The sequence below is a fragment of the Hyla sarda genome, chromosome 5 (genome assembly GCF_029499605.1).
Source record: "Hyla sarda isolate aHylSar1 chromosome 5, aHylSar1.hap1, whole genome shotgun sequence".
In the NCBI taxonomy this organism is placed as follows: Eukaryota; Metazoa; Chordata; class Amphibia; order Anura; family Hylidae; genus Hyla; species Hyla sarda.
Window position 1 is genome coordinate 345,363,570 of NC_079193.1, and position 15,239 is coordinate 345,378,808.

At 40.6% G+C, this 15,239-nt stretch overlaps 1 protein-coding gene across 4 annotated transcripts in view; it reads left to right on the forward strand.

The window, feature by feature from the left end:
- Positions 1-402: 402 nt before the first annotated feature.
- LOC130274353 (fibrocystin-L-like) overlaps positions 403-15,239 on the forward strand; it is a 191,926-nt gene continuing 177,089 nt past the window's right edge. The window contains exons 1-3 of one of the 4 annotated variants that reach the window (XM_056522599.1): positions 403-438; positions 9,486-9,564; positions 12,114-12,194. In XM_056522599.1, coding sequence (XP_056378574.1) covers positions 9,519-9,564; positions 12,114-12,194 — 127 coding nt within the window. In that variant the 5' untranslated portion in view covers positions 403-438; positions 9,486-9,518. Of the gene's footprint in view, positions 439-5,628; positions 5,934-5,989; positions 5,998-9,485; positions 9,565-11,012; positions 11,126-12,113; positions 12,195-15,239 lie in introns of those variants that run through there. The other 3 variants (XM_056522598.1, XM_056522600.1, XM_056522601.1) reach the window with 3 other exon arrangements.

Consider the following 15,239-nt stretch of genomic DNA (forward strand, 5'->3'; position numbering starts at 1 on the left):
GAACTTTCTGAGCCACCTCAGGTTTCCAGGTCCAGTTTAGTTATTATACCCCTGGACAGCCTGATAGACTCAAATATAAGAAATAGATAATCGCATCATGTTGCATACTAATATCAATGGCATTATTGGGAAATCATACACTTCTGTTGGACTCATTTTGTGCCTTAAGTGTCCATTATCTTCTGAGAAAACCTGTTACATAGAAGTTAATAGAAGTTAATTGTAACTTTGTGCCTTGCTTATCAGCAGTAGACGTCAGTTGCACTATGACAATGACAAATTCCTAAAGTGATGTGATGCGGTCATTGTCTCAGCCAGTTGCCGTGGGGAGATGCTATATAAATACAGGCAGGAAGGTGGTAAGGTAAAGCCGTCTGCCAGCAGAGCAAGACACACACCTGACATCTCCAAAAACCTATAACTCTGGTTCCCAACCAGGTAAGTCGTGAAAAAATAAAAACAGCTCGTTACATAGAAAATAAATCGGATTTAGGGCACAATAACATAATAATAATTGGAAATAAAAATATAATTAAATATGATAGAAAGACATAGAGAAACATTGATGGATAGGAAGATAGATATCAGCTGTGATCATTTGAATCGTCTACCACCAGACTGATAAAACTAGAGAAAGTAGACACACTAAAAACACTTTTTGTGCACCTTTTTTAAGGTGTCTACTTTTTCTGTTTTTTTCAGTCAGATAGATAGAGACATAGATAGATATGAGATAGATAAATGGATATGAGATAGATGGATAGATAGATATGAGATAGATAGATAGATAGCTAGATATGAGGTAGATAGATATGAGATAGATAGATATGAAATAGATAAATAGATAGATATGAAATAGATAAATAGATATGAAATAGATAAATAGATATGAAATAGATAAATAAATAGATATGAAATAGATAGATAGATATGAGATAGATAAATAGACATGACATAGATAGATATGAAATAGATAAATAAATAGATATGAAATAGATAGATAGATATAAGATAGATAAATAGATATATATGAGATAGATAGATAATGATAAATGTAATAACCAGTCAGTATAACATGAATATAATTAGAGTTTGTAATTACTAAAATCTTAGAATTTTTCTAGAATTAAATTGCTCAAATTCCATATAAAATGTGTTCATATTATTATAAATATTTTGTTTTTAATCTGTTTGGAATTTCTCATGACTTTACTAGTGTTATTGCTGCTTTGGGCTGTGCTGTAGTCATGCAGGTTTGCTTCCCTTTATCTTATTCTCCATTCATTCCCTAAAAACAAACTGATAAGGCCGATACATTGATTGATTTTCTATTAAGCGTTTCCTAAGTGATGACAATCTGTGTACAATGCTGCGGAACAGATTTGTGCTACATTAGTGGTAGGAAATTACTGTAGATAGAATTGTTCAATATCATGTAATTCTGTGTGTGGGGGTATATATCCCCCTGTATACATCACCGTGTAACCACCTGATGGAGCCAGGAACCCCTCACGAAATGTGTTGTCATGTGAAAGAAAAACTGATTTCATTTATGCATATCTGGAATTTGTTCTGCGATCACTTCTTCATGCTTAAATGGGCACTGTCAGATACAAAAACTTTTGATATGTTGTAAAGCATGTATAACCAATAGGTTTTGCAATTGCTTTCATTAGAAAATTTTCTGTATTTCATACTGAACAAGCCAGTCAACTGCCCCCCTGCCTGCTTTGACACATACTAGTCCTGCTGTGTCCATGCATCATCACCTATGTCATGGACACACTTCCTTGATTGACAGCTGTGAGCACAGGGCTCATAGCTGGAGGAACAATCCTCCCGCTGTCAGCTTGTGTCCCGCTACTGTCAGTGAGGACAAGCTGGGAGTTGTAGTTTTGCTAATGCTAGGGGAGATGTGAGCAGACAGCATACTGGGGGAGGGGGCGGAGACATGCACAGTGAGGCCACGCCCCCTCCCTTTGAGAGGAATTCAGACTAGTGAGCTAAATTAAAAGTGTAATAAAAAAATAAATAAAGGTGCTAGACACATAAAAATTACAGATCAGGATTAGGTACTGAGTGATATATTAAAAAATATGTTTTTTTGTTGGATCTGACGGGTACACTTTAAGGCACCACTGTTACATCTCCATTCTTGAGTGATTCTGCTAAATCCCTGCTACCTGCATATGTGTCAATATCAGTTCACACATTTAGGCTAGGTTTCCGCACCGTTTTTTTTGTTTTTATTTGGTGTTTTTTTTATATCTGCCGCTGCAGTTCTTGAGCTGAAGCCAGGAGTGTATTCAAAAGGAATGGGAAAAGTAAAGGAAGCTCTCTGGGGTTAGAAGCTTCTGTCCTGAACTATTTTTTGTCAGTACAGACAAATGGAGACTGTGTTATTTTTTTGATCTGTCAGGATCCTAGCAGATAAGGTTTTTTTTGTACAATTCAAGTCAATGGTAACAGGATGCTGTAGGATGGGCATCCTGTTGGTATTATACTATTATACTATTTGGTATCTGTTTTTTTCTTTAAACAACCTGCAATTGACTTTAAAGTGGTTGTGCAGTAATAGAAAAACAGCTCCACATCTGTCCCCAGGTTGTGTATGATATTATGTCTTGTCTCTATTCACTTCAATCGAATTGAGCTGCAGAACCACACCAAACCTGAGGACAGATGGGGAGCCATTTTTGAAATAAATTAGCTCTGTTTTTCTATTCCTGGATCCCCCCTTTAACATCTTTTAAAAGGCAAAAGGAGAAAAAAATGGTAAAAAATTTATTCAAACATATTTGTCAAGGAACGGACAAGCTTCCTATTGCTTCCTGTAAAAAGAAAAAAAAAAAAATATATATATATATATATATATATATATATATATATATATTTTTTTTTTTTTTTTATTGAAAGATGGAAAAAAATAAGGGGTCCATCTAGTCTTCCCTCATATTATTTCCTTTATCTTTAGCTTAGGATAGATATGTAAGGCAGGTTTACATTCACTTACTGTGGATTTACCAACCACACCTGCTGGAAGTTTGTTCTGAGCATCTACTACTCTTTCAGTTATAGTGTTTAATGATACAGCGTATCATTTCCAGTTCATCAAATGCTGGAATAAGGGACTTTCAGGGAATCTGCTACTTGTTGCTTTTCTTGCTCATTAGAAAGTAAAGTCTGTTGTTTGCCTGCAGCTCTGTAGGTGGGATGGAGAATGTGCTTTGTTTATAGCAATGTCTGTTTGGTTACCAAGGATGAAAGGAATTACATGACCTTTCCAATCTAATAAATGTGACCTGTTAGTTTCTTTGAAAATTCCATTTGGTCCAAACTATTTTGAAATATATATATATATATAATTGTAATTTTTTTTAACAGTCCATTTAATAAAAAATAAAAATAATTCTGCACAACTGAAATTAGTATGGATTCTAAAATATAGAAAACCTATTCCCATGGATTATTATTATTATAATAAGTAATAATAATAATAGTAATTTTTGTGGTGCCCTTGGTACCAGTAATTGAGCAGTAATGTTACAATTAGGCTTTTGCAATGTGTTAGGATAATTTATCTCAACTTCAGGAGAGTAAAATATCTTAAGGCATCAGAGATCAAGATGACACTAGCTCTAAACATATATATATATATATATATATATATATATATATATATATATATATATATATATATATATATATATATATATATATATATATATACCGTATATACTCGAGTATAAGCCGACCCGAGTATAAGCCGAGACCCCTAATTTCAACCCAAAATCCCAGGAAAAGTTATTGACTCGAGTATAAGCCTAGGTTGGGAAATACCTCATCCCCCCCTGTCATCATCCAGACCCGTCATTAACATCCTCATCATCATCCCCGCCTGTCATCATCCCACACATCCCCCCTTCATCATCCCCTTATCATCCCACACATCCCCCCCTTCATCATCCCCTTGTCATCATCCCACACATCCCCCCTTCATCATCCCCTTATCATCCCACACATCCCCCCTTCATCATCCCCTTGTAATCATCCCACATCCCCCCTTCATCATCCCCACCCCCCTTCATCATCCCCACACCCCCCCCTTCATCATCCTCTTCTCATCATTCGCCCTCAGTGGTCTTCAACCTGCGGACCTCCAGAGGTTTCAAAACTACAACTCCCAGCAAGCCCGGGCAGCCATCGGCTGTCCGGGCTTGCTGGGAGTTGTAGTTTTGAAACCTCCGGAGGTCCGCAGGTTGAAGACCACTGCGGCCTTCAACATCATCCAGCCCCCTCTCGCCCCCCTTTAGTTCTGTACAGTACTCACCTCCACTCGGCGCTGGTCCGGTCCTGCAGGGCTGTCCGGTGAGGAGGTGGTCCGGTGAGGAGGTGGTCCGGGCTGCTATCTTCACCGGGGGCGCCTCTTCTCTGCGCTTCCGGCCCGGAATAGAGGCGTTGCCTTGACAATGACGCAGAAGTACGTTGGCAATGAACGCACCTCTGCGTCGTTGTCACGGCAACGTGACTATTCTGAGGCCGGGCCCGAAGCGCTTAGAAGAGGCCTCCCCGGTGAAGATAGCAGCCCGGACCACCTCCTCACCGGACCACCTCCTCTCCGGACCACCTCCTCTCCGGACCACCTCCTCTCCGGACCACCTCTTCTCCGGACAGTCCTGCAGGACCGGACCAGCGCCGAGCGGAGGTGAGTATTCAGAACTAAAGGGGGGGAGAGGGGGCTGGATGATGTTGAAGGCCGCAGTGGTCTTCAACCTGCGGACCTCCGGAGGTTTCAAAACTACAACTCCCAGCAAGCCCGGACAGCCGATGGCTGCCCGGGCTTGCTGGGAGATGTAGTTTTGAAACTTCTGGAAGTCCGCAGGTTGAAGACCACTGCGGGTGGGGGAGTTCACTCGAGTATAAGCCGAGGGGGGTGTTTTCAGCACGAAAAATCGTGCTGAAAAACTCGGCTTATACTCGAGTATATACGGTACACACATAGTTATCTAATCACAGTGCTATGCGATATGTACATTTATAATTAGAGATGAGCGAACTTACAGTAAATTTGATTCGTCGCGAACTTCTCGGCTCGGCAGTTGATGACTTTAGTCTGCATAAATAAGTTCAGCTTTCAGATGCTCCGGTGGGCTGGAGACTCTCTCCTAGGACTGTATCCACCTTTTCCAGAGCACCTGAAAGCCAAACTAATCTATGCAGGATAAGTCAGCAACTGCCGAGCCGAGAAGTTCGGGACAAATCGAATTTACTGTAAGTTCGCTCATCTCTATTTATAATACTAATATATAGAGACCACATAACAGCTCCATATATACATAGTTATCTAATAACATCACTATTCAGTATCTACATATTACTAACATACAGAGACCACATAACAGCTGCATATATATATATATAGACGATAATCAGGGGATCCTTTTTAAATCTGTAGTTTTTATTTTCCACCACTAGAGGCAGACGTGCTCAGAAAATCTAAAGACGACATCAAGGCAAATGTACTGAGAGATGTTCCACCTATTCTGGGAATATACTGATAAACCTTACAGAGTTACATAAAAGCAGCAGTTTCAGCTTTGTATCCGTCATTAGGATAAGAACCTTTCTTCTGCAAGACTTCTGGATTATCTAAATGGATTTTTTGCTTGACACGGATCATATAGAAAAAATGTAATATTCCCTGGATTCCAGGCAGGACATTTTTCCTTATTTGACGCAGTGAGCGCTTTCTGGTCTCAACGTTATCTTAGGAATGAACTGAAATCCTGGAATTGGGAATATCAAGGAACAATGAACTTACATTATTGTACAGTAAAAGGATTATGGGAATTATTTATTGCGGAGCGTGCATAACCAGGAGGAGGAATAAAATCACCTAGAGGAAGAGCATCTGTAATAGAAGAATATTCATCGTATGTCATTTGTTATACAGCGGTCCCTCAAGTTACAATATTAATTGGTTCCAGGATGACCATTGTATGTTGAGACCATTGTATGTTGAAACCTTTGTATGTTGAGACCAGAACTCTATGGAAACCTGGTAATAGAGATGAGCGAACTTACAGTAACTTCGATTCGTCACAAACTTCTCGGCTCGGCAGTTGATGACTTTTCCTGCATAGATTAGTTCAGCTTTCCGGTGCTCCGGTGGGCTGGAAAAGATGGATACAGTCCTAGGAAAGAGTCTCCTAAGACTGTATCCACCTTTTCCAGCCCACCGGAGCACCTGAAAGCTGAACTAATTTATGCAGGAAAAGTCATCAACTGCCGAGCTGAGAAGTTCGTGACAAATCGAACTTACTGTAAGTTCGCTCATCTCTAACTGGTAATTAGTTCTAAGGGCACCAAAATGTCATCCCAAAAAAATAGGAAAAAGTGAGAATTAAAGAAAAATAAGTAGATAACTAATATAGATAAAGAAAATCCTTACATATAAAAGTAAGAAAGATCTGCTGGGGGCTGTAGTCACTGTCTGTGTCAGTGTTTCCCAAGCATGGAGCCTCCAGCTGTTGCAAAACTACAACTCCCAGCATGCCCGGACAGCCTTCGGCTGTCCGGGCATGCTGGGAGTTGTAGTTTTGCAACAGCTGGGGGCACCCTGCTTGGGAAACATTGGTCTATGTAGAGGACAGGAGCTTCTTCAGGGTCCTATACAGTACACGCAGTGTCCTAAAAAAAGTAACATGGAGTCGCCCTTACCTAGTGTCCAGAGGAGAAGCTAACCCTGGTACAGGTAAAGTGTACCGAACATGTAATACCTTCCTGTACTGTAGGGGGCGCTACTAGACATGAGTCAGTGCATACGCTTCAGTAATACAGGGGTTATACCAGTAAAATGCCCATTCTGATTGGTCATTTCTTCCGGCCATTGACACGTTTCACAGATCTGGACTGTCCGTAGTATTGTATGTTGAGTCTGGTTTCAACTTACAATGGTCCAGAAAAGACCATTGTATGTTGAAACTATTGTATCTTGAGGCCATTGTAGGTTGAGGGATCACTGTATGTGTAAATCATAGCAGTAATATATGTGAGGTGGAAATATTAAAGCGTTACTGTCACTTTATCTATAAAAAAATTTTTTGCCCTGTTACATAGACATGTCCAAAGTTTTAATTGGTCGGGGTCTCATGTCCGGGTCACAGGGCAAATGTTTTTTTAAATGACAGTAATGCTTTTAAGATCTCTGCTTGCTGTCAGTAAATGTTGTTTATATCTACAGGCTCCAAACCTATACAGACCTAAAACTTCTCACAACTGAGAGTTTGTTACATTTGTATCCAGTCCACTGGAAAACTATATATTTTTTTAAATCAACTAGTACCAGAAAGTTAAACAGATTTTTAAATGACTTCTTTTTAACCCCTTAAGGACCCGGGGTTTTTCCGTTTTTGCATTTTCATTTTTTCCTCCTTACCTTTAAAAAATCATAACTCTTTCAATTTTGCACCTAAAAATTCATATGATGGCTTATTTTTTGCGCCACCAATTCTACTTTGTAATGATATCAGTCATTTTACCCAGAAATCTACAGAAAAATGGAAAAAAAAATCATTGTGAGACAAAATTGAAAAAAAAAAAAAAACGCCATTTTGGCTTTCTACGCCGTACATTTTTCGGTAAAAATGACACATTTGCTTTATTCTGTAGTTCCATACTATTAAAATGCCTACCCTATACCCTACTTATATAGGTTTGATTTTGTCGTACTTCTGAAAAAAATCATAACTACATGCACGAAAATGTATACGTTTAAAATTGTCATCTTCTGACCCCTATAACTTTTTTATTTTTCCGCATATGGGGCGGTATGGGGCTTATTTTTTGTGCCGTGATCTGAAGTTTTTAGTGGTACCATTTTTGTATTGATCGGACTGATTCATTTTTTCATGATATAAAAAGTTACAAAAAATACACTATTTTGGACTTTTGAATTGTTATGTGGTATTGGCGCGTGCGGTAATGTCCGAATTATAAAAAATATATCATTAATTAAACCGCACGGCAAAACTACATCTCCCAGCATGCCCGGATAACCGAATCTCCGAGCATGCGCGGACAGCCGAAGGCTGTCTGGGCATGCTAGGAGATCTGGCTGTCTGGGCATGCTAGGAGATCTGGCTGTCTGGGCATGCTAGGAGATCTGGCTGTCCGGGCATGCTAGGAGATCTGGCTGTCCGGGCATGCTAGGAGATCTGGCTGTCTGGGCATGCTAGGAGATCTGGCTGTCCAAGCATGCTGGGAGATTTAGTTTTGCGACAGCTGGAGGAACCATGGTTGGGGAACTCGGGTGTATATCAACCTATGTGTGCCCCATTCAAAAGAAAGGGCCAGCCATGAAATTACAGCAACACGTCTGCCATGTGTGAATTTACCCAAAACAGAAATCTAAGTAATTTTGAAAATCAGTAAATTTTTTTTTTATTGTACATATTCTAAATACAAATATTCCAAATATCTACTCAATATAATATCAAGAATTGTCATGTGATGGCAGCATGCTAGCTCAGTATTTAGCATTATCACCTTGTAGTGCTGGGGTCCTGGGTTTGAATCCCCCTGCATGGAGTTTGTATGTTCTCCCTGTGTTTATGTGCCTCCTAATGTATATTGATAAGTAAACTGGCCTTAGCTTGTATGTGTTTGAGATTTCAGATTTTGAGAATTTAGAGGACAGAGAATGATGTGAGTTATAATAATCTTTGTACAGCTCTGCGGGTTATGTTGGTGCTATAATAGTAACATGACTAAATTAATCTAATATATAAAGCAGCTAATTTTTATGTCACATTCCCTGGGTGCCAGTGTACACAGTGTACATATACAGTACATAAGGAGCTCTCCTCATGGAGAACCGATACTCTTTTGACCTAAAAAAATATGGTGCACTAGCTTTTGCCCGTGGCTTCCCTCGCGTTAAATTTGGGGTAACATAGATCTACTTTTTACGATCCTATAGTAATGAGGCCGCTCTGGGTAAAGTCTACGGGCATCCAAACAACCCGAATTCTTTCAACTTTGATTGCCGCATCTAAAGAGTTAATGCCGGACATCTGCTGGAACGGCGATGTCCGGCATTAGCCATGGGTCCTGGACGCTGATAGCAGCCGGGATCGTGTGGGTATGATGCGCGCTCAGCTCCTGAGCTCGCTTCATAACCCTCCCGTGCCGAAGTGCCGGGTATACCTGGCGTTCTGCGGCAAGGGGTTATTTCATACAAACTTTGAACCCCCGTTTCACCCGGCAGCGCTCACTGCAGACAGAATCAGGCGGAGATTCCATAGTGTGAACATATTCTTAGACATTTGCTGCCTACATATATCAATGTTTTATATTAATTTTTTAAGTAATAAAATGCAGTGTATTGAAGTTACTACTGGATTTATATATAAATATATCTATATATCCATATAGCTATGAATAATGTACTAATGGAGCTATGTTTCCCTTTTCTTTTCCTGCAGCCGCGGCTGGTGGCGGGCACTAGCTCTTGCGTCATGTTTCTGGTGGTAATTCTTCTCTGTGCCTCTGTTCCTACCACAGGTAAGTAATTATAGTTACCTCACAATACCTTCCTGCTTCTCACATATTATAATAAAAATATTAATAGGATTTTAGACACTGTTTTTAATAGATAACTCCATTGTGCAAAGCTGCTCCTGCTTAAAGGGGTATTCCGGGAATTTTTTTATTTGACTATGCTACAGGGGCTGTAAAGTTAGTGTAGTTCATAATATAGTGTCTGTACCTGTGTGTGATGGTTTTCTCACAATTCTTCTGTGATTATCGCCCCAATATTTATTTTTAACAGCATACAAAATTACTCATGTCTCGGGATTTCCCAGGTTGCAGTGTGTCGAGACCTGACATCACTAGTCAGGTGATCATAGGGAGCCTGTCTGCTTCAACTTTGCAACAGCTGTAAGCTCAATGGTTTGGACCCCTGGTTTAGAAAACACTATGTTTCAATGGGTGCGGTGGCTCATGTGTGGGAGGAAGCAAAGTGACCTGTGGGATGTGTAGTTTAGAGAACAAAATGCAACAGGAAATGCCTAGTTCTGGCAGGTACGTACTAAAATCACCTTATGGTGTATAACACCTTTAAAAGAGTACTCCGGCGCGCACTTTTTTCCTTTTATCCCGTCCGAGCTGCAAAATAAAAGAAAACACACTTTCTCTTACCTGCCAATGAGCCCCCGAAGCTCCAGTACAGGTGTTTGGTCCCCGGGCTTTATTCTTCTTACTTCCTGTTAGCACGGCACGTCACACCGAGCTTCAGCCTATCACCGGCCGAGGCGGGACATCGCTGTGGCCGATGATAGGCTGAAGCTCCGTGTGACGTGACGGGCTAACAGGAAGTAAGAAGAATATAGCCCGGGGACCGAACACCTGTACCGGAGTGTACCGGAGCTCCGGGGGCTCGTTGGCAGGTAAGAGAAAGTGTGTTTTCTTTTATTTTGCAGCCCGGACGGGATAAAAGGAAAAAAGTGCGTGCCGGAGTACTCCTTTAACAGGCTCAATAGGGTGCAATGAAATTCACATGTTTGAAAACCACAATCGAAGAAGGATTGATCAGATTGGATTTAAACCTTCGTTCATTAGATAAGCAGTATTGGATGTGCCTGGCAGCCACTTATCACTTGTCTCTATTGAAAAAAAACATGTACAAGTAACTTCCCTTCCTGTTACCTCCTTCTTTTAATACAGTCTTCATGCCCCTCCCACAGCGCAGCACCTATCCTCCTTACAAATTTAATTTCCACCTGTATGTGTGTTACTATTGCCCTTACATAGGTCAGCACATTCAGATGACTGGTAATGTAAAGGAGATATTCCAAGATTAAAACTTATCACCTATCCACAGGATAGGTGAAAAGTGTCTTACTGCTGGGGGTCCAACCACTGGGCCCCCTGTTGACTAAAAGAATGAGGGTCCCTAGTCCGTCATGTGACTGCTTCCGCAGTTGAGCATTCACTGTCAATGATAGCAGAGCACTGTTCTCAGCTATCTCCGTCAGTAGAGACAGCACGTGTGCTCAACCACTGCTCCACACTGGAGATAGGACCTCAGTTCTCGTGATCAGTCGGGGTCCCCACCAATCAGGTATCTATAACCAATGTTTTAATCTTGCAATATCCTCTCTGAATATTGATGTCAAATGCATTTGCCCTGTTAAAGCACCGTATGCCTTAGGATTTCATAGAAATCTACTGTTCTTTGTTATAACATTTTAGATTTCAGATTTCACCACAGACAGATTTAAAGGGGTACGCCGGTGGAAAACTTTTTTCTTTAAATGAACTGGTGCCAGAAAGTTAAACTGATTTGTAAATTACTTCTATTAAAAAAAAATATTTATCCTTCAAGCACTTATTAGTAGCTGTATGCTATAGAGGAAATTATTTGCCTTTTTGAATTCATTTTTTGTCTTGTCCACAGTGCTCTCTGCTGACACCTCTGTCCGTGTCAGGAACTGTCCAGAGTAGCATAGGTTTGCTATTAGGATTTTCTCCTGCTCTGGACAGTTCCTGATATGGGCATCAGGTGTCAGCAGAGAGCACTATGGACAAGACAAAAAGGGGTACTCCCATGGAAAACTTTTTTTTTAAATCAACTGGATTTCTCTTCTGTCATGACCACAGGGCTCTCTGCTGACCTCTGCTGACCTCTGCTGACCTCCATTTTAGGAACCGTCCAGAGCAGGAGAAAATCCCCATAGCAAACATATTCTGCTTTGGACAGTTCTTAAAATGGACAGCAGAGGTCAGCAGAGAGCACTGTGGTCATGACAGAAGAGAAATCCAAAAAGAAAAGAATTTCCTCTGTAGCATACAGCTGCTAAATAGTACTGGAAGGATAAAGAGTTTTTAATAGAAGTAATTTACAAATCTGTTTAACTTTCTGGCACCAGTTGATTTAAAAAAAAATATTTTCCACCAGAGTATCCCTTTAAGTGGCAGATCAATTACAGAAAAAAGTTAAAAATAAAATGAAATTTTCTCCAGGTCAGGTAGAAAGAAAACATTGAAAACAAGTTAAGCCTATTTTTTACTCACTCAACCAGTTTCTGTATCATTGACTTTCTTTACAGATGGACAAACCATAGTCTCCCAGATTATGCCATATTATGGCAGCATCAACGGAGCAACAAGACTTACAATCAAAGGACAAGGTGGGTCCACTATACAACCATATTAACCACAATGGACGTTTTTTAAGGGTTTTTTCATCACAGTGTTTTATGAGTTTTATGACCTGTTAATAAAATGGTGGTCTGGAAACTGAGAGCTCGCCAACGCCCCACCCCTTCCCTGACTTGTTCTCCATGGACCCATTCTCTGGATTGTTGTTTGACTCTATTGACTAGTGTTTTATGTAATCTTGTCTTTTCTTAAAGTTTTACACATCTAAATAAAGTGACCCTATAACCAAGGGCCACAAAGTAAGTGGAATTCCTAATTCCTCTGTGATAATGGACTGTCTCTTCTACATCAGGACCCAAAGCACATTTCTAGGCCACTCATCTGCTACAAACCCCACAAAAAAACAAGCTTGGGAAATTACATTCACAATAAAAGACATGAAGTCTTAAAGGAAATCTGTCATCAGAATCACCTGCACTAAACCTGTTACACACTTCTTACCTGGTTAAAAATGGTTCAGCGCTTCTTCAGATATCTTTATTTTTAGTTTTCTGTTATTCCCTGGCTTGGGACTCAGTGGGAGGTGTTATCATCTGGGACTCGGCCACACGTCATTCTAGCTGGGCGGAGCTGCCGCCCGGCTCATGAATATTCATGAACTTATCCTCACGGCCCTCCCCACCAGACCTAGAAAAAGGAGTTAGACTATGAGGATAAGTTCATGAATATTCATGAGCCGTGTGGCTGCTCCGCCCAGCTAGAATGACGTGTGGCCGAGTCCCAGATGATAACACCTCCCACTGAGTCCCAAGCCAGGGAATAACAGAAAAGTAAAGATATAGATATCTGAAGAACCGCTGAACCATTTTTAACCAGGTAAGAAGCGTTTTAATCAGGATCACCCGCAATACAAGCCTGTGTAACATGTTTAGTGCGGGTGATTCTGATGACAGATTTCCTTTAAGTAGACACTAAAAAACCAATATTAGTAATACCCACAAAATAATCTTGTCCCTCATTCCATGTTATTATTATGATTCTACCCACATACTATACCCATATACTGTTAATGGACAGAAAAGACCAAACCTCTGCTAATGGAGTAGTAGTAAAGAGCTCTGCTATTGGCTTCAGGAGAGGAAAAGAGGTCAAATTTGAGTTACCTTTTCCACAATTGCTTGGTTGAGAAGAACTTTACCATTAGGGTACGTTCACAAGAGCAGATTTTTTTGCAGGTTTTCTGGTGGAATTTACACTGCAGAAAATCCGCCGCAGTCCCTACTGACTTCAATGGGGCTTGCGGCGGATTTTTCGCAGCGTAAATTCCACCATGGAAAATCTGCTGTAGACAGCCGAGGAGAGCCCGCCCACTTTCAAATATGCAGTAGAAAACCCGGAAAAAAAATCCGCCCGTGTGAACGTACCCTTAGGCCTCTTTCCTATAATCTGCATGGCCGTATAATGCTGGTGATCTAACATTGTGGTGTTATAGGGGTATTTCAGTATTAGAAAATTGTATTTATATACAACTATCATATGTTTACTTATATAATGTTATATATTTAACTTATATAATGTTATCACGTATTGGCATCGACATGTTTTTGAGTGATTCACCCCTGACAGAAAGTTATGTAGTCCTCTATTTGTGAGTGTTATGTTTTCTTATCAGCTCCCCAATTCCTGCCTCTCTCCAGAGGTGACACATCATCATCTTCTGTCTCAGGAGGCTGGCTGGATCTTGTCTCTTATCTCTAACCCCACCCTTTAAAGGATGTCATCACCTCTGACGTGCCCCTGTAGCTACATCACCATCTCTCTGCCATATACTGTTTACATATATATCTTTCTTTAGACATTTAGGCAAAAATTAAGTGCACTTATAGCATGTTGCCTTGTGCTGAACAATGGCACAGACTAAGGAGCAGACAGGGAAGGAATACAGCAGGTGCTGCAGACTCACTGATTGTGGTATAGTGTGCTGCAATGTTATGCAGCAGCTCTGGGCGGGGAACTGGTAGGAGTGCTGTGGGATGGGAGAAAGCTGGGTGGGAGGGCTCTAATATAGAGTCTATGGAAACCAATGCATTGTGGGTATTGTAGTGCTGAGCAACTATTCTACCAGGAAGCACAGGGATTATCTGACCTAGAAAAAGACCCATAGACAAACCAATATTTGGTGGGTTTAACAGTGAGGTAGACAGGTTAGCAATGCTACAGTATATGCTTCTGCATCATTTCTATTTTTTTTTTACCTGATGTCATAGTTTCCCTTTAATGTTTGGTGATTGGCTAAGGCATAGCTTACATGGGAGGATGGTAGAGATGGGCACCTGGAGTTTAGTAGGGTGCTCTTTCTAAAGGTATGCCCTTTCAAAAGTTCCTGCTTTTGTCTTTGTGAAAAGTAAATCTTAGCACACACATGGACAAGTTCCAGCAATTCACGATTTCATGATGTCCATGATGTCTATATATGTATTCAGTCTTAGGGAAAGGAAGCCATTACATGTGAATTGAGTGTTCAACCAATTCTTAATTGTATTTCCAGTTTGAGTATGGAAAGAAGGAATTAGGCATTCTTTACATTTGGGTGTGGATGTATAAAGGGAATCTGTTATGATTCCTGGTTTGGGCAGCATGGAAATCATAATGGCGGTCCCCAGCTACTCCTCGCCACACTGGCTTTAATTGTGGCCCCCACTGTCGGTTTAGGTATGGATGGAGATCTATCAATCAAGGTTGCTGTCTGTAGCACCATCATCATAGTTTAAGAGCATCGTAGGCCTTTATGCATGGTATGACTTGGAATTTTCCAATGTAAAAATCCATACAGACCACACCCTACCATGTGCATAAAAATACTGGCTTTCAGGTCAAGGTTTGATTGTTATCTGCCCATGCCCTCTCATGGTTGGGGGAGGTCCAAGGGCACCCCCAAGCTGAGCCTACAGACTGAGTGTATTGATAAGGCGAATGAAAAATTTAGTTATGATAGTTAATCTAATCTAGGTTATTGAAAGGTGGAGGCATCTTTACTTTGCAGGGTCTTGTCTACTCATCACCCCAATATAGTT